This window comes from Spinacia oleracea, chromosome 2 (genome assembly GCF_020520425.1).
Source record: "Spinacia oleracea cultivar Varoflay chromosome 2, BTI_SOV_V1, whole genome shotgun sequence".
NCBI lineage: Eukaryota > Viridiplantae > Streptophyta > Magnoliopsida > Caryophyllales > Amaranthaceae > Spinacia > Spinacia oleracea.
The window spans coordinates 109,527,090-109,545,562 of NC_079488.1; the positions used below are offsets into that span (position 1 = coordinate 109,527,090).

At 37.2% G+C, this 18,473-nt stretch overlaps 2 protein-coding genes across 2 annotated transcripts; one reads left to right on the top strand and one right to left on the bottom strand.

The window, feature by feature from the left end:
- Window positions 1–1,422: 1,422 nt before the first annotated feature.
- Window positions 1,423–5,131, bottom strand: LOC110782056 (heat shock cognate protein 80). The gene is made up of 3 exons (XM_021986119.2): window positions 4,768–5,131; window positions 3,595–3,736; window positions 1,423–3,492 (listed from the first exon to the last, which is right to left on the bottom strand). The coding sequence occupies exons 1-3, from the start codon at window positions 4,888–4,890 to the stop codon at window positions 1,667–1,669; spliced, it is 2,091 nt and encodes a 696-aa protein (XP_021841811.1). The 5' UTR covers window positions 4,891–5,131; the 3' UTR covers window positions 1,423–1,666.
- Window positions 5,132–10,420: 5,289 nt separating this feature from the next.
- Window positions 10,421–18,468, top strand: LOC110782055 (peptidyl-prolyl cis-trans isomerase FKBP16-1, chloroplastic). Its single transcript, XM_021986117.2, has 8 exons — window positions 10,421–10,622; window positions 12,709–12,894; window positions 12,995–13,029; window positions 15,310–15,403; window positions 15,640–15,700; window positions 16,183–16,228; window positions 18,011–18,081; window positions 18,241–18,468. Exons 1-8 carry the CDS (start codon window positions 10,507–10,509, stop codon window positions 18,316–18,318), a joined length of 687 nt encoding a protein of 228 aa, XP_021841809.1. The 5' UTR covers window positions 10,421–10,506; the 3' UTR covers window positions 18,319–18,468.
- Window positions 18,469–18,473: the final 5 nt, after the last annotated feature.

Sequence of the window (18,473 nt, forward strand, 5' to 3'; positions counted from 1 at the left end):
CTCTAGCATCATCCATCAATTGTTAGACCAAGCTTCAAGGCTGAACCAACAAGTCAACAATCAGTTTTTTTTAACCAATTGCTTTTTGGTTTAGTGGTGATTGGGGCTGAACTTGGTAGGGAGAACCCGTGTTCGATCCCCCGCAACAACAATTGGGAGGGGACTGAAACCTAACCTCCCAGAACTCGCCCTGAATCCGGATTAGCCCTAAGGGTGAACCGAATGCTAAAACAAAAACAAAAAAATTCAGTTTTAGAACAGGAGGAAAACAAAGTCCTTAACAGACTTATCATTCTCCCAACAAACTATGCAGCACTTCCTAATTTGCATATTAAGTTCCCACAAAAGTATGCCTAAAATAGCTAAACTCGGTAAGAACATTAAACTATAACTTACTGGACAATACGACAGGGAATAATAGCACTTCTGATGACATACATAACCCTGCTGCTACAATCTTAGCTTCAGGATGACAACAGCTTGTTGGTTCTACACTTCTACTTCAGACTTTACTCTTTGAACTTCAGATTATCACCCTGTTTCACCAAACCCACACAGAGAGCGTTTAAAAGAAAGTTTATGTGACATGTGGCGCTCTTCTTATGGGTGGTTTGCTCAATGTAATCTTCATACACATTAAAAAACATATCAAACTTGGTTTGCATAAGGTTTGAACCAAGAAAATATAAGTAAATGTGAATGTAACCCGGCATCGCCCGGGCCCAAAAACTAGTTTTTTTAAAAGAAGTCATAATGAGTTCAGGGAAAGCACTCGAGCAAATCCGTTCCAAACGATAAATAAGTAGAGGCTGGAATTCATCAACTGATTACAAAAAAATACCCAACATTTTTTTGCAGTTTCCTCCTGTGCTTTTCCTTCAGTTGCAACAGAAATATGTGTATAATCAGTGAGCTTATTTACAACTTAGTCAAAATTCATTAAACATGAAAACCGTGTCCTCATTCAGTGCTTGAACAGCCAACAGGTACAAAAACAATTGATAACTCTAGTGCAAAAGCTGAATCTTTAACAATGGACAAGTAAGCAGGTAAACAAACAGAACAAACTGTAGAAGCAAGTTGAAGAAACCAAACTCCTCTAAACTGGAAACCTTTTAAGTTTTAACTTCACCTGTGAAATAATCAACATTCCATAAAAACAATTGACAACTTTAGTGCAAAAGCAGAATCTTTAAAAATGGAGAAGTAAGCAGGTTAACAAACAGAGAGCAAACTGTAGAAAGTCAGTTGAAGAAACCAAACTCTCTAAACTGGAAACCTTTTAACTTCGCCTGTGAACTAATCAACATTCCACAATTACAGTTTCCCCTGTTGGCTGTTGCAGAAGCAAATTATCAATTAATAATAAAGCAGCAAATAGAAGAACAGAACCAAAATATTGGAAAAAGGCAAACACAAATCTACGCAAAACAAAACTATATAGATCGATTAAAATGTGCTAATCACTTGTCTTTAGTCAAATCTAAACAAAAGGCCCCAATAAAACATGGCACAGCTTGCCACCCAAAAAAATTCCCATTGTTCAAAAGACCTCACTCACTCACATTAAACAGGGGCAACGACAAAGATAGCGTATTAAAAAAGACTACTACCACTAAATAATTCCTGATAAAAAGCTAGAAAGTAGAAACCACCACCATCAAGCTTAGTCGACCTCCTCCATCTTGGATCCCTCGGTATCGACCTCCTCAAGTGCAGGCATGTCGACATCAGCTTCACCTTCATCATCGTCAATGCTCAGACCAAGCTTCAACATCCTGTGAATACGGTTTCCGAAAGTGTTTGGCTCGTCAAGGCTGAAACCAGAGGTCAAAAGGGCAGTCTCGAACAAAAGAAGAACCAAGTCCTTAACAGACTTGTCGTTCTTGTCAGCATCAGCCCTCTTCCTCAGCTCGTCCATGATGGGGTTCTCGGGGTTGATCTCCATGGTCTTCTTAGACGACATGTAACCAGCCATGCTGGAATCCCTCAAAGCTTGTGCCTTCATGATCCTCTCCATGTTAGCAGACCAGCCGTACTCACCGGTGACCAAACAGCAAGGAGAGTCAACAACACGGTCAGAAACAATAACTTTTTCAACCTTGTCGCCTAGGACGTCCTTGATGACCTTGCATAGACCCTCAAATTTCTCCTTCTGTTCTTCGGCCTTCTTCTTCTCGTCTTCGCTCTCCTCAAGCTTTAGACCCTCCTTGGTAGCAGAGACCAACTTCTTTCCCTCAAACTCCTTGAGCTGACCAACGGCATACTCATCAATGGCATCAACCATGTAGAGGACTTCGTACCCCTTTTTCCTAAGTTTCTCGAGGAAGGGTGAGTTCTCAACAGCCTTCTTGCTCTCACCAGTAATGTAGTAAATCTCACTCTGGCTCTCCTTCATTCTTGTAACGTAGTCCTTAAGGCTGGTCATCTCCTCACCACTCTTGGTCGAGTGGTACCTCAACAACTCAGCGAACTTGGTCCTGTTTGTGGAGTCCTCGTGGATTCCCAACTTCAAATTCTTAGAGAAAGCTTCGTAGAATTTGTTGTAGTCTTCCTTGTTCTCAGCAATTTCAAAGAAAAGCTCAACACACTTCTTGACAAGATTCTTCCTGATCACCTTCAAGATCTTGTTCTGCTGCAACATCTCTCTGGAGATGTTAAGAGGAAGATCCTCAGAATCAACAATACCCTTAACAAAGCTGAGGTACTCTGGGATCAAGTCTTCACAGTTGTCCATGATGAAGACACGACGAACGTATAGCTTGATGTTGTTAGGCTTCTTCTTGGTGTCAAAGAGATCAAAAGGTGCTCTCTTAGGCACAAAGAGGACAGCCTTGAACTCCAACTGACCCTCAACAGAGAAATGCTTCACTGCCAAATGCTCTTCCCAGTCGTTGGTGAGACTCTTGTAGAAAGCAGCATACTCCTCCTTGGTGATCTCTTCTGGCTTCCTCATCCAGATTGGCTTTTGCTTGTTAACAACAGTCCATTCATTAGAGACCTCCTTGATCTTCTTTTTCTTCTTCTCTTCTTTCTCTTTTTCCTCATCGACATCCTCTACTTTACCTTCCTCATCCTTCTTCTCTTCTTCGTCCTCGTCATCAGATATCTCCTTCTCAATGGTCTTCTCGGTCCATAGAGAAATAGGGTAGCTGATGAACTCAGAGTGCTTCTTGATAAGATCCTTGAGGCGACGCTCTTCAAGGTACTCAAGTTGGTCCTCCTTAAGGAAGAGAGTAATTTTTGTACCCCTGCCAATGGACTCCCCAGGGTCCCTGGTCACTGTGAAGGAACCACCAGCTTGAGATTCCCATACGTATTGTTCATCATCGTTGTGCTTTGTTGTGACAATAACCTTCTCTGCAACAAGGTATGCAGAGTAGAAACCCACACCAAACTGACCAATCATACTGACATCAGCTCCAGCTGACAAAGCTTCCATGAATTCCTTTGTTCCAGACCTGGCAATGGTACCCAGGTTGTTCACCAAATCTGCAATAACACACAATCAGTATATAGTAGATGTAATTGAAAATAAATAAGAAACTATTAGCAGAAAGAAATAGAATTGATTAAAATTGATTTAAAACTTACCAGCCTTGGTCATTCCAATACCACTGTCAATGATTGACAGAGAGTTGTTGGTCTTGTCTGGGACAATATGGATAAAGAGCTCTGGCTGAGCATCGAGCTTGCTTTTGTCGGTCAAGCTCTCAAAACGGATCTTATCCAAAGCCTAGAGAGATTTAGAAATCATTAGGTTGGTATTCAGCGTATATGACTTAAAACTTTAGGAATCTAAACAATCTATGAGTATTAGAACTAAGAATACGTCAACAATCAATCCTTCAGCAGAATACAGAATTCAAAACGTAAGCAACAAAAACAGAATCATTGTACAGGAAGTAAGAATATTAAACACCAATTCCAGTAACGAATCGTTGCCACATCAAATAAACACTAGCACAAAAGAGCATGTAAACACAGACAGAGCATCACCAAGAATGATTGCATTCATAAGTAAAAACTATACACCTGTGCAATATAATTATATACAAGCATTACACAGACGGATCAGATGAAAAAGTCTACACTTAACACATTGCCAATTATGTCTAGCATTAACAACGAATCTCTGTTGAAACAAAACGATGATCTGTATAATAGTCACCGCATATACAAACTAATGTTATCATGGCGCTTATATGCGTGAGCACGAAACATAATCACAAGTTCATGCCACCTAAATAATCCTTATCATAACAGTCAGACATCTCAGTGTTGTTTTGATTCATGGCTAATATAGTCAAGGAACTCTGATATTCACTTTAGTGCACAATTCGATAATAAATCAAATCGAATTAAGAACATAAATGTTCAATTTCTGTTTATAATTAGTCAAAAGATTCAAGTTTAGGCAATTCAATTATTGAACTCTAATTGATGTTGGTGCACATAATTTCAAAATAAAATCAACATCTTTACAGATCGAATTGAAAACAAGTCAAATACAAAGTCAAATACTCCATATCAATACCACGAAACATCAACAATCCACAAACATGAACACACTCACAAAAATCATCATCATAAAACAGGATCCAAAACACAGAATTATCTAAGTAAAACCTAACTCAGGATCGCTAAAAACGTATGAAAAATCATATACGTATGCACCAAATCAAGCATCGGTAATCCGAAACAATAATAAAACAGATAAATTTGTATAAATGATAGATAGAGAAAGAGGAGAGAAAGAAAACATACATCGGAAGAGTTACTGATAAGCTCACGAAGAAAGATCTCCTTGTTGCTGTAGAAAGTGTTGATGATGAGACTAAGAAGCTGGTTGATCTCAGCTTGGAAGGCAAACGTCTCGGCTTCCACCATTGTTACGGATTCTCTGACCTTGTAGATCGACTTTGAATTGAGGAGAGAGAACTGAGGAAAGGAGAATGGGAGGTTAGGGTTTAAGGAGTAAGAGGCGGAATGAGAGTGGGGAAGGAGGGAGTTTTATAGGGGGTAATATATTAGGGTTTCTAGATCCTTCTATTTGAACGTGAAAGCTTATGAAAACTCGGAGCGGATTTTTCTTTTTCTTTTTTTTGGGTGATTGATTAGTTGGAAAGAAGGGGGAATGGGAATTTGTGGGGGCTCTCATTTAAAGGAAAAGCAAAAATTAAGAGGGGTTTGTTTAACTTTGGGATGATGCAATTGGAAGTGACGTGGTTGTCCATGAGTGGGTGCTATGCAGGAAAATGTTTGGTTGATCCTAAGGGTTGGCAACCCCTAAGATACATATAACATAAAATAATACTCCCTCCGTTTCTTTTTGTTGTATCCGTTTCCTTTTTAGTCGTTTCATAATGTTGTATCCACTTAGAATCTTTTCTATTTTTGGACATATATTTTTTCCTAAAATACCCTTACATTTCAATCTAATTACCATAATACCTAAAGATTCTACCCATATTCCCACCTAATTTTCCCCACCCATAATATTTAATTAATTTACTTTCCCAACCAAAATTATTTAATTACTTTCCACTTCCCCAAAACCCCCCATCTCTCTCCTCTCACTCCTCTCGTCCCTCACACGTCTCTCACTCTTTCTTTTTCTGAGATTCATTTTTTCTCTCTCTCCTCCAAAACTCCATTTCACTCCTCCTCCAAAAACTCCAAAAACTCCATTACTCCTCCAAGATTCAAAGACTCACATTTCTCTCTCCTCCAAAAACTCCATTACTCCTCCAAGATTGAACCCAAATTCAAAGAAATTTTCTAAGATTGAATTATCAGATTTTTTCTCTCTCCTCCCAAAACTATGTGATTTTCTTCATTCTTCTTCTTCTTCTTCTTCATTTTTCTCCTCCGCAACCACCACCACTACCACACCTCCGCCGCCTTTGCTGCCTCCACCACCATTCTCTGGAAAAAAAAAACTCTATATCAAGGCTTTAGATGGTGAAATTCGACCATAAAAATTCTAGATCTAGAGTTTTCATGGTCGAATTTGACCTCAAAATCTTCAAAATCTTCAAAATCTTTGAATTTGTGTTCGTTTTTTCTAGGTTCGTTGAATTTTTGTTGAATTTTTCTTCGATTTGTTTTTTGGTAAAACTCTTTTTTTCTGGGTAATTTTTCTGGGATTTTTCTGGGTAATTCTTCGATTTTTCTAGGGTAATTTTTCTTCGATTTTTGTGGTGAAATTCGTTGAATTTTTGTTCGATTTTTCTTGGTAATTTCGGTGATTTTTTGTTCGATTTTTGTGGGTAATTTGGGTGATTTTTTTTTTTCGATTTTTCTGGGTAATTTCGGTGATTTCTGGGTAATTTCGATTTTTCTGGGATTGTTGAATTTTTGTTCGATTTTTCTGGGTAATTTCTGGATTTTTCTGGGTAATTTCGATTTTTCTGGGGTTGTTGAATTTTTGTTCGATTTATTTTAAAAAAAAAATCGGTGAATTGTTTGTTCGACTTTATGGGTTCGTTGAATTTGTTCAATTAAGGTGAAATTTTGTTGGTGATTTTTGTTCTTGAATAATGGTAATTTTTGTTGGTAATGTTCTTGAATTTTTGTTGGTAATGTTCTTGAATTTTTGTTGGTAATGTTAGTTGAATTTTGTTTGGTAATGTTAGCCCAGTGAGGGAGAAGAGAACCTATAATCTGATCTATTATTATTATTAATAAAATATATACCTTTTCTCTTATTTCTTTATTATTTTCTCTATCTTTCATTTATTCCAATCTCTTACACACAATCATTTCTCTTACACCCAATTATTACACTTATACCCATACAAACCAAGATTCTATTTTTCTTAAAAACCCCCAAGATTCCAAATGGATACAACATTTAGAAATGGAGGGAGTATATATACATAATTAATTGAATAGAGAGAGTGTTGCATGTAAAGTTTCAATGCATTTGTAACCAATCAAAATTCAATATTGAAAGGGTTACCAACCCTTAGGGTCACTCTATCATTGTCCTGCTATGCAATATAATGTGGGGTAGAATTTAAAGGTGATTAAGGCGTTTTTGGCTTAATTTCAATTTAAGGACTTACTCCCTCCGTATTTATTTAAGAGATACACTTGGCCGTGCACGGGTATTAAGAAAAAAAATTGAATGAAATAAAATAATAAAACAAGTGGGTTTGAGTAGATATTTTAATAAGAAAAACAAGTGGGGACCATGTCATTTTAGGGAGTAAGGGGTGGGGGTGGGGTGTAGATATATTATTTAATTAGATGGTGGGGTTGATAAGTTACTAAAAATGGCAAGTGTATCTCTTAAATAAATACGGCCGGAAAAGACAAGTGTATCCCTTAAATAAATACAGAGGGAGTATTTGGTTGTTCAGTTCAGAATCATTCAGTTCAGTTCAGTTCAGTTCCGTTCAATTTAATTCAACTTAACTTAATATCCATAAATTTTTTAGGACTCAGGACATTGGGGCTCGTGCTGCTGCTCATATTTTCACCAGGATAGGTTTTGCTATAGCCAGAGGAGCGGGGGCCCAGATTGTATCTCGGCTTCCCACTAACCATTTGTAAATTATTTGACTTTGTTGCCATTTGATTTATAATAATAATAATAATAATAATAATAATAATAATAATAATAATAATAATAATAACAATAATAATAATAATAATAAAAATAAAAATAAAAATAAAAATAAATAATATAAGAAGTATATAGAAAGCAACAAAAGGACATGGAACAACCTAAGAAAGAATATGAGAAGAGTAAACCCAAAGCGAGATCGGAGTAGGAAGACCATGAGTGACGAAGTTCTTTTCCCAAGCCCATTTGAATTTCTCTTACATTCTACGTTCCAAAAACGGAGTCAGCATAGCCAATAGCGTAGCCATAAGCACGACGTCTACTCTTTCTCTTATAAAACTCATTCACATTCATGAGCAGCTACTTTGGAACAGAAAGAAGCTACCACGCCACGGATTCTCCGATCAAGCTTGCATCCGCGCAAGTACGAGAGTATTAAGTTTTACAAAACTCATTTCTCAGTGCCAAAACAGATGTACTCCATACGTCCCAAAATTATAGTCTTGTTTTCTATTTCGGCCATCCCGGATTTATAGTCATGTTTGCCTTAGATGTGCATAAAGAACTTGAAATGAATCGTAGTATCTCTAACTAAGCATATAAAACATAAAAAAGGTTTATAAAGTGTCCTTAGGTTCATTTGTTGTTATCTGGGATCGAAAATGTCATTTTGGGCCAAATATACACTTTCTCACTTCCCATACACTATACTTCACTTTTTACACTTTCTCATACACTATATTCCACTTTTTACATTTTCTCATACACTATATTCCATTTTCTCACTTTCTCATACACTTACCCTCTTTCTCATACACTATATTACACTTTTCTTAAAACCCGTATTTTTAGTAAAATTTGATTATAACTTTGGGACGGGAAGAGTAGTATTTCTTAAATACTACTCCCTCCGTCCCTTAATACTCTACCAAAAGTTAGTGTAAGAGTGCATGCTTTCTATTCACCCGATTTTCACCTATTTTTCTACAACTTATCTTATATGAGTTTATTTGATCTTATCTAAACTTATTTTAATTAAAAGTTATACTTGTTCAATCCTTATTTTACCCCAACCTAACTAAACTTATTTGATTTTTCTATGAAATAAGTGAAAATAAGGTGAATATAAAATGCGTTTTTAATATGTCGGAATTCGATCCTCTTGATAGTCGCTCCTCTCTCTCTCTCATTTTTCTCTCTTCTCTCTCATCTTTTAGGGTTTTAGTTTTCTTTGTCGCCTAGGCCAAAAATAGTCTAATTTCAGAATAAATTAGACTATTTCCGACCCTTTTTTCTTGTTTTTTCATTGTCTTTTCTTTATGTTTTGGCTTGTTTTTTTTTTTCCCGTTGATTTGTTCCCAAGTTATTATTGGGTTGTTCGGTTGTTCCCAATTTGCTTGGGTTTTTCCTAGAGTTTTCTATGATTTTTTTAGGGTTTCAATAAATGGGAAGGAGATTTGGATTCATACAGGTTTAGAGTTGATCAGAAAAATTCGTGCGCAGATTACGAAAGACTCTACTTGGATGCGAAAACATCGAAAATCACTGCTCGCGTTAAGCTAGAAGCGGTGGAGTACGAGATGTGATCTAGGATGCAGAATAGTAATTGTCTTGATTGTTACAGTTATGTATTTTCTTTAAATATGTGGTATGCAGATCTATTTTATCATTATAGATGTCGCATGGATGATTACTCCGTATTAATGAAAATGTTATTCCCCGTCAAAAAAAGGGTGAACATAAAATAACCTAAGTATCAAGAAACCCATCAAACCCAGTTGAATGACCTGCTTGAGTGATGTACAGTGTACACACTTAATGTTAGGATCCAATATTTCTTTACTTGTATTTTGCTTATCTATTACTTTATAAGACTTTTCTAATAGTTTTCTAGGTTTTAGATATTATTATATTTTTGTCAATCCAACAAGCACTGGAAGTTTAAAGACAATTCAAAATAATATCTCTCACCAGAACTTGCATTTGCTTAATTACTTGCTTGTTGTCAGCCTTTATAGATATCGTGTTGTCGCTCATTTGCTCATTTTTAAGTTTTTCAAGAATCAACCGAGTTTTCCCAAACCAGTTACATGCTCGTCGTCAGTCCCACTTGTGCCTCCGTGCGCACATAAGCGTCACGATCGACCATCGCTCTTGTCGCCAATAGATAAGAGTGCTCATTCTGAATCAAGCACCCGTTCGTGCCCTTCAATCTTTGAGATACACTTTTCGTACAAGGTTTGCACCCTTACTGCCCATCAAGTACGCGCCGCACGATCAAAACACTCGGATCGTGACACTTAGGCCCCGTTTAGTTCACCTTATTTCTCATGATTTGGTCTGATCTGGTCTGATCTGAACTTATTTTTTCTGATCTGGTCTGATCTGAACTTATTTTTTCTAATCTAATCTGGCCTGATCTAATCTGATTAAATCTGAAATAAATAATACTCCCTCCGTATTTTTTTAAGAGATACACTTGCCTTTTCCGGCCGTATTTATTTAAGAGATACACTTGCCATTTTTAGTAACTTATCAACCCCACCATCTAATTAAATAATACATCTAATATACCCTATCACCCACCATCATATTAAACAAATATTTTCATAAACCCACCCCACCCTCCACCCATCAAAATGACATGGTCCCCACATATTTAATTATTAAAATATCTATCCAACCCCACTTGCTTTATTATTTTATTTCATTTAATTATTCTTCTTAATACCCGTGCCCGATCAAATGTATCTCTTAAAAAAATACGGAGGGAGTAGATTTTGAAATAAGGTGAACCAAACATGACTTAGTCACTAACTTATACCATCAACTGATCGGTTCACCTTCATTTGAAATAAAAATATTTTCGTCAAATCAAACCAAGGGAACCCACTCTCTTTTATTTTCCAGCATAGCTTTATCTAGAGAAAATTATGAAAATCAAACCACTTTACACAACAATGGCAGTCACTCGACTCATTCCTGCAGCGATTCCTGCCACTTTGCCACAACTAACAATTCCTCTTTCCCGCGCTTCATTGCAACAGAGGTACATTCAATTTCAACCCCTTTCTAAATTCTTAATTTCAACTCATCGTAATTCATGTTCTATGAATCCAATCAAAATTCATGCTTATTTTGATGTTCAACACCAGCTGTTCTTAGAAGAATTTTGCCTGTTTAGATAATTATCTGCAATTTGAAGTGAAGTATGATTCAATTGACTATTGAGGAGCTTTTGTTGATAGCACTACTATGAATTTTTTTCAGGCTAATTTGACACATATGATGCTTATGTGTGTATTCTCTTTTGAAGTTGGGTTTTTGATAATTTTGCTAGGGTTTTTGATAATTTTGCTAGGGTTTTGGATTCCATGAAAAGGGCATAGTTTTTTTGCCTGGTTTTGATAATGTGTCATGCGGGGGTGTGGATAATTGGTTAATGATATTCAGAATCACAGATTGAATTTCTGGATAAGAGAAATTGTTGCATGTAATTGAAAAATATGGGCATACTTGGCTGTAATGCCACATTATCACTGTAAAATTGAATGGCCTGTCTGTCACTAAGCCATATTAATCCGTTTTAGACAGAAATGATATGCAATTGTCATACCTTATCTCATGTCGTTATTGGATAATGATCTGAAACCAATGTATGTTATTCACCTAAGAATTGCAAATGTCAGTTAGTCTAAGGCCTTGTTCGGCAAAACTAGCAGTAGCGGGTAGCGTTTAGCGGTTGAGTAGCGGGCTGTTGGAGTAGCGGGTAGCGGTCAATAGTAGCGGTTAACGGTTAGCTGTCAAAATAGCGGGCAACTAGTATGAATGTTTGGTAAAAGTAGCGGTTGAGATTGTAAAATACAATAAAACGCTACCCGCTACCTTCAAACTTTATTTAATTTTATCAAACGCTACCCGCTACCTTCAAACTCTACTATTTTTAACGTTTGACAAAAGCTACCCAACCGCTACCTCTACCGCTAACCGCTACCTCACCCGCTACCTAACCAAACACTTGCAAATTTTACAAGTAACGTTTTGAACAGATCAAAACGCTACCCGCTACCTCAAACGCTACCGCCGAACACGCCATAAGAATTGCAAATGTCAGTTGTGCTATACTTGGTTTCGAGAGTGAGGGGGGTACTAAGAATTTTGTTTCCCGATTCTCTTCCGGTTGTTTGTATAAGATAGTAGTTAATAAATAGTTTTGGGCTCAAAATAGTTTAATAATAAGGCGGAGAAGATTTTCCTTACTCAAGAGAACGTTGTACTCTCTTAGTCCCTTTAGGTCTCCCTCCCCTCCCCATGTTGCATTCTAAACAATGCACTTTTTCTTCCTTCTATTATTCCCTCCATCTTCACTCTGTACTTCTCTAATTACTAAAGCAAGGAACCAAGCTATGAAATCTGATGTCTTAAAGCTGATTTTTATCCAAGTATATTTTTATCCAAGGAAGCAAGGAACCAAGTATACTATACAATTCAAAATATTGTCCTTGAATCAGATACAGCTTTAGAGGTTTATTTCTCAAAAGCCATGCACCAGTTGATGAAACTTGAGGTTCACATTTGGTTGAGAATATTGCAGCATTCTTCCTTTCGCAAAGAAACCATAAAAATAACAAAGAAGACGTATACCGCTACTTCTCTTCTACGCACAGCAGTCAGGCTTACTTAAACTTCAACAAGACAGACAGAACCTTTATAATCAAACTGTCTAGAAAAAGACGCAAACTTATCTGATTTCTTGGAGAAATAACAAAGACAGACGGAGAGTAGCTCTGGATCTCTTTACCAAAAGAAAATTACTGTATTTGTGTAGATTTCACTGAATACAGTGTCCAAGACAAGAAGTGGACCTTGTTTTTCAAACAAATTTTGGCAGAAGCAAGGTTGACTGGGAGGAGAAATTATTACACCCTCGCTTACTTTCTGCCAACGATGTCTTAAACTCTTAACTTGTGAAAACATACCGCCATGTTGAATGTATCATGAGTTTGCTGAAATCAGAAGATTTTTAGCTCAGTGTCTGTTTCATTTTATTTGTTAATTGATATATTGTTTTTTTTAATGCATTTTCCTCTGTAGTTCTACACGTGTGCAAACTAACGTATAATCTCCATTGTCAGATACAGTGGTGCAACGAGGAAACTCAATGTTACTGCAAATTACCCTGTTTGTATGTCTGCTTCTTGGACTGTTAGTAACCTTTCGAGGAGGATGTTACTTTTCATGGGAGCTGTACCTATCTTGTCTAATGTAAATCTTGCTCTCGCTGCACCCATCCCTCAGATGGAGGAGCCTGAAATACTTCGGTAAAATGCCAAGTTTGTTCAGTGTCTCTCTTTTCTATAACAGGCGTGCTACTTAACCCCATTTTCCGTGTGAATGGCTTTTGATTTTTGAAGTATCCAGTACCAGGAAGCTTCCAAGTGGAGTAAGATTTCAAGGTATATTATCATAGGACATCATGCTATTTTCACTTGCAAAGTGCTAGTTTAGATTATATTCCTGTACTATGTTCCCTGTGTGTTATAAGTTATAACATGAATGGAGTCGCTCTTCTAGTTACGCTATGTTCTGACCCGAGTCCTTGAGGCACCTGGGAAATGGCATTTTTCTATACGATGCCCTTAGAACTCAACCCAACCGAGCCCTGGTTCATAGTGAAAATTTCTGCTGCAAAAAGTAGCTTTCAATAGAGTTTAGAATTATGGTTTGTTTAATAATGGCAGGCCTTGGCCAAAAAATTATGAGGGGGCAAGGTTTGAAACTTCAATATCTTACTGAATATAAAAGTATAGGAAAAATTACTTTAAATAATCCAACATTTCGACGATTTCCCGTTAATAATCCAACCTATGAATTATTATCTAATAATCCAACCTTTATACCTCGTTAACTTGTATTAGACCCAAATGACCGAAAACCGGGAAAGAAGGTCAACTCTCTTGAAGCCTTTTTTCCCCTTCACCTCCTTCCTCCTAACTCCTCTACCTCCATAGCCTCTTTCTGATATCTCCTCTTCTCCCCTCCCTGCTACTGCCATAATGTCATCCCAGAAAATCGCCCCCGACCAAGAAATACTAAGCGCGGCACACTCCAATCTCGTCTGGGCCTCTCCGACAAGTTCAACAAGGAACACTCCAATCTCGTCTGGGCCTCATCCTCCGATTTCGATGCTCCCTTTGAGTGGGTCAGCCTCTACTAACGTGGTGGTGGAGAGAGTTTCTCCGGCGACCATGGTGGGGCTTAGGCCTACTTCTGAAAGTGTGTCTCGTCAATTGGATTTATCAGGAGACATGGAGCAGCTTCAACAAGCAGCAACAACTTGGTTCGAAAATAATCGGCGAGCTTCAAAGGGTATGCTCCTTGATTTCATCTCTTCAACCATAACAAATGGCGATTTTGTTGCTTGTTTACAACAAAGTGCTCTTGACCTATGGTAATTAAGCCATGGGTGGCTGATTTCGATTTCACGAAGGAAATTCTGAGAGAAGCTCCACTTTGGGTTCATCGATGGCGGTGGTGTTGGAGACATCAACGAGGAAAGAAGGAAACGAGAAGAACCCAAAATGAATACAAAAGGAAAAAAGAAAAGAAAAAAAAAATTATATTTTAAAAATAAAAATAATTATGACGAATAGTTGAATGACACGTGTGCAGGTTACCTGTTATATTGGGTTGGTGACCGGTTAGGTGCAATAAAAGTTAATGGGTTGCAAAGGTTGGATTATTAAATAATAATCCAAATGTTGGATTATTAACGGAAAATCGTCGAAAGGTTGCCTTCAATCAATATGTCACCGACATTTTTATGTATATTTTAGCTTTATAATTTCAAATACTTACCAGAGGCTGACCCCAAATGACCCCGGTGGAAGATCCTCCCCTGGTCTGTAGGCTTCTTGAATGAAACGCCTTGCCCTTTTGTGAAGATGTGCATACATCCCTTTTAGAGTTATCTATGTTTTTCTCATCCAAGTGTGCTCCAAAGAGGGTATAACAGTATTGGAGTTTGCATATTAGAGAAAGAATATGATATGCGAATGGGTGCTAACAACCTTACCGAGTACCATCAGCAGAGCTACAATACCTGTTTATTGCCTTGACCTAGTAGGTTATGCTGTATTGGATAGGTAATTTGGAGGGAAAGAGAGGGAACTCAAGAATGAGAAAGTGAAGAATTCAAATATTCAATCTTCACATGTTTGGATATGACTTGGGGGAGAGCGGAGGGAGGGAATGGTAGGGATCCATTTTCCTTCCCTTTTAATAAACCAAGTTCTTCCAGTGTTGGAAAGATTTGAAAGGAAATGCAAGGCCCTCCCTCCCTCACCTACCTTTCTATTCTATCTCTTTCCCTCCCCTCCTTTTCCTTCCACAATAGCTATCCAAATATAGTGTTAGCCCTTGTCAGAAATTTGGAAGATGGAGGCAAGGGATAGATTCTTTCAACTATTATGTTCGCAAGATCTTTTCTTCGAACATGAAGTACCCTCGTGACACTGGGAACTCCGGAGAAGACATGGTGACACTTCTAGACCAAGTGCATTCAGGTAGGATTAGGATCCACTCTGGCATCAGTCCTTGACCCTCAAATGAAAATCTTACACCCCTTAAAACCTATCAGATATCATTTATGCAATTCCAAAATATTTGTATTGACTATGCTCTGTGCATATAATCCAGCCATAGAAGTTCTCTGAGTTTAATGTGGTCTTTTTCAGATATTGTTGATGGAGAGGGATCAGAAGCCAATGAAGGGGATGTTGTAGCATTTAATTATGTTTGTCGGCGATCAAATGGGTATTTTGTTTACAGGTATTTGAATTAACTTCATGCCCCCCTCCCCACCCTGATAATTTTATCAGATATTGTTCTTCTTAGAATAAAATTTGACTTCTCTATTCCCATCATTGTGATTCATTCTCTTTCTTTCACCTTGTTTTCCATCAACTTCTGAAAACTATGCTCTATTATTTCACTCCTCTTCCTCTACTATTGTGCAAACTACTGGTTTGTTCCCAGACTCATTCTGTTTTATGCTTATGATTCAGTACTGTAGATCAATTTACTGGAGAAGCCATGCCTGTTACACTTCCACTGGATGAGAAGCAGGTAAATAACCTCTAGGAATGGAGTTCTAGGAAGAAATGATAAGATTCTATGAATAATACTCGTATCCCTTATATTGTTGCAATGGCTTGTTGGTACACTGTTTTTCTGCTTCTAATTATAACGAGTGAGTACGTGTCTCATTAAATTGCCCGATTCTTTAGAATCTCTGGCTGAGTACTCCATTTCCACGCAGGTTTTATCATCGATTAAGAACATTTTCTCTTCAGGGTATATTAGTATGTGTTATGCATATTACCCCCCTTACCCCTTTATAGGCAAACCCGCAAAGGACTACATATTTGGGAAATGGTACAGAGTCTACAGACTTACAGTGTGGTGCTTCTTCATACTTAAGAACTTGTTATATTATCATCTTGGGTAGCATAAGCATCTGTTAGTGTGATTATGATTCCTTTTGGAAGAGAGTTATACTTTTGAGATGTGTAGCAGTGTATGTAACTAATCTGTTGTATTGTAAACAGATCATAAAAGGTTTGAAGGATGTATTGGTTGGCATGAAAGTTGGAGGTAAATTATGAATGACATTTTGCTCGAATATCTGTACTGCTTTTAGGAAGATGTGTTATTTATACTATTGGACTTATGTATTATTACCTGAGTACCTCATGCCTAAACAGCCACTCATATGTGTTACTAATTAGCGTCTCGGACTTGTGTACTATTTTTAGTTCCCTTCCGATTTCTGAAGCTGATTACAATCACTTGGATGTTTATTTTGGTGCACGTTTCCATATTAGGTTGATGCTACCAGTATAGTCTGGATATTCCAGAGGGTGATTTTAAGCATAGTCTGGATCAGTTTCATTCCCCCATTTTCTTATTGAAACAATCCACTCTTTCTTTATCTAGAAGGGGAAATTGCAGCTTTTGACTACCATGTGACAGATTGACATATGCTTAATTAGGTCAAACTCTTGATAGTGACATACTCTGACATAGGTAGATAAATCTGAAAGGTTGGATGCTGGGCATATGTCAAGCATGTTTTCGTATCATCGTATGGTAGATTGAAATTTGAAATCGCAAATGATTAGTTATGAAACTAACCTTAGGCTTTTGGTGGTTTGTTGTAAAAAGCGTTGCTATTTTCCCGGAAAGAAGTTGCAAGTCTTGCAACTCAAAATCTATTTAAATCTCTTAAAAAGGTGTAGGTTATCTACCTTAATTAGTTTAATGACTGGGTTTTTCAGATCACATTTTTTATTTTGCCCTTCTCCTTGCATTTCCTCATATTTTATTCCCTGCTGATGGTCAAGAATTGGGAATTGCTATAGAGAGTCTACGGTAACTCAAGGGAAAGATAATATTGTGTTCATCACTTAAATTCAATTTCAAAGGTCCTTTTAGAGACTAGGGAATATTACATGTCGCTGGAAACCAAAATAAAAAAGTATGAATAACAGGCTCCTTCAGAGACCAGATGTAGCTTTTTTGTGCTTCTTCAGTAAAATGCAGACATCCTCGTGTCTCTTGAGGTTTCTACCTGACAGTGACTGGTTACACTTGATGCTTGTGGTTTCTATAGTGGCAGAAGATAATATGAATGACCCTATTTCTGATATGCTTTGAAGGTTCTAGAATTTCCATGTAATCTACCCAAAAAAGTAAAAATATGACACTTTTATTTTTTAAGAGAAATCTTGCAGGTCAAGTTATTTGTTTTTCTAGGTCTTCACTATTCTAGAAAAAGGGATGGGATGAGGCCGATGTGTTGGTGGTGCTGAATTTTAGAAGGGACGGGGCTTTAATGGTGGCTTAGGTGGGTGGACATTGGAGGATTGAGATATGAGATTACGAGAAGAAAAAAAAAGAGAGGAAGGAGGTGCTGATGGTTGCACTTTTGGCACCTTGTTCATCAAGATTTTGAAACTCCCAAATGTGCCAAGTTTAAAGGAATAATTAGGGACTCCTAGGTGAAACAATACCAAGAATTTTTTGTGCCACTGTATAAGTTTATACAACATATTTTTACGGGTGTATGTTTTTCTTTTGTTTTAATAGTTTGGTATGTGGAATTGTGGATTTTCTTTGGAGTCTGTATGCTGTTTGTTACGGAGTATCTCTATGTTATTAATCTGTATTAACCCTTATCTAATGACCTGATAGTTCCTGTACAAAAGAAAGGACCAGATAGTTACTTTTTCTTGATGTAGTTTTCCATCCTCTTTGACTTCTTTATTGCATCCGATTTGGTTTTAATTTGCTGCACTTAATCTATCCTTCCTCTTTTACATTTGGTGTCCCTTTCTCGATCAACTGACTGAAGTATGCTTTATTGAATACTTCTAGGGAAGAGAAGGGCTTTGATTCCGCCATCAACGGGATATGTTAATGAAAGTTTGAAACCCGTCCCGGAGGAGGTTGTCTTTTCTCTTAGATGTAGTAGTTTGGTTATCTGTTTTTGCTTTTCTCTATATATGCCTAAACATACTTGGACATGTAACTCATATCTCAATATTTGTCTTTTGTTTGACCTTTGAATTCATTTTAATGTATCTCATTATGGTTATTCTTTGCAGTTTGGCCCTCGACGTAGTCTTCTGTCTCATGCGAGCGAGCCCTTGATTTTTGAGGTGCAGCTTTTGAAAATATTGTAATGCCCTGTATATGCTTCGGCTTTCACATGTTGCTTGGTGTGCACAACAGATAAGTTATCATATCTTTCTTTTGTAATATGAAATTGGTTTATCTGAACCTCATTTCTTGATTTCTTGAAGCTTTAATCTAAATGTGTACATTCCTTACAATTATG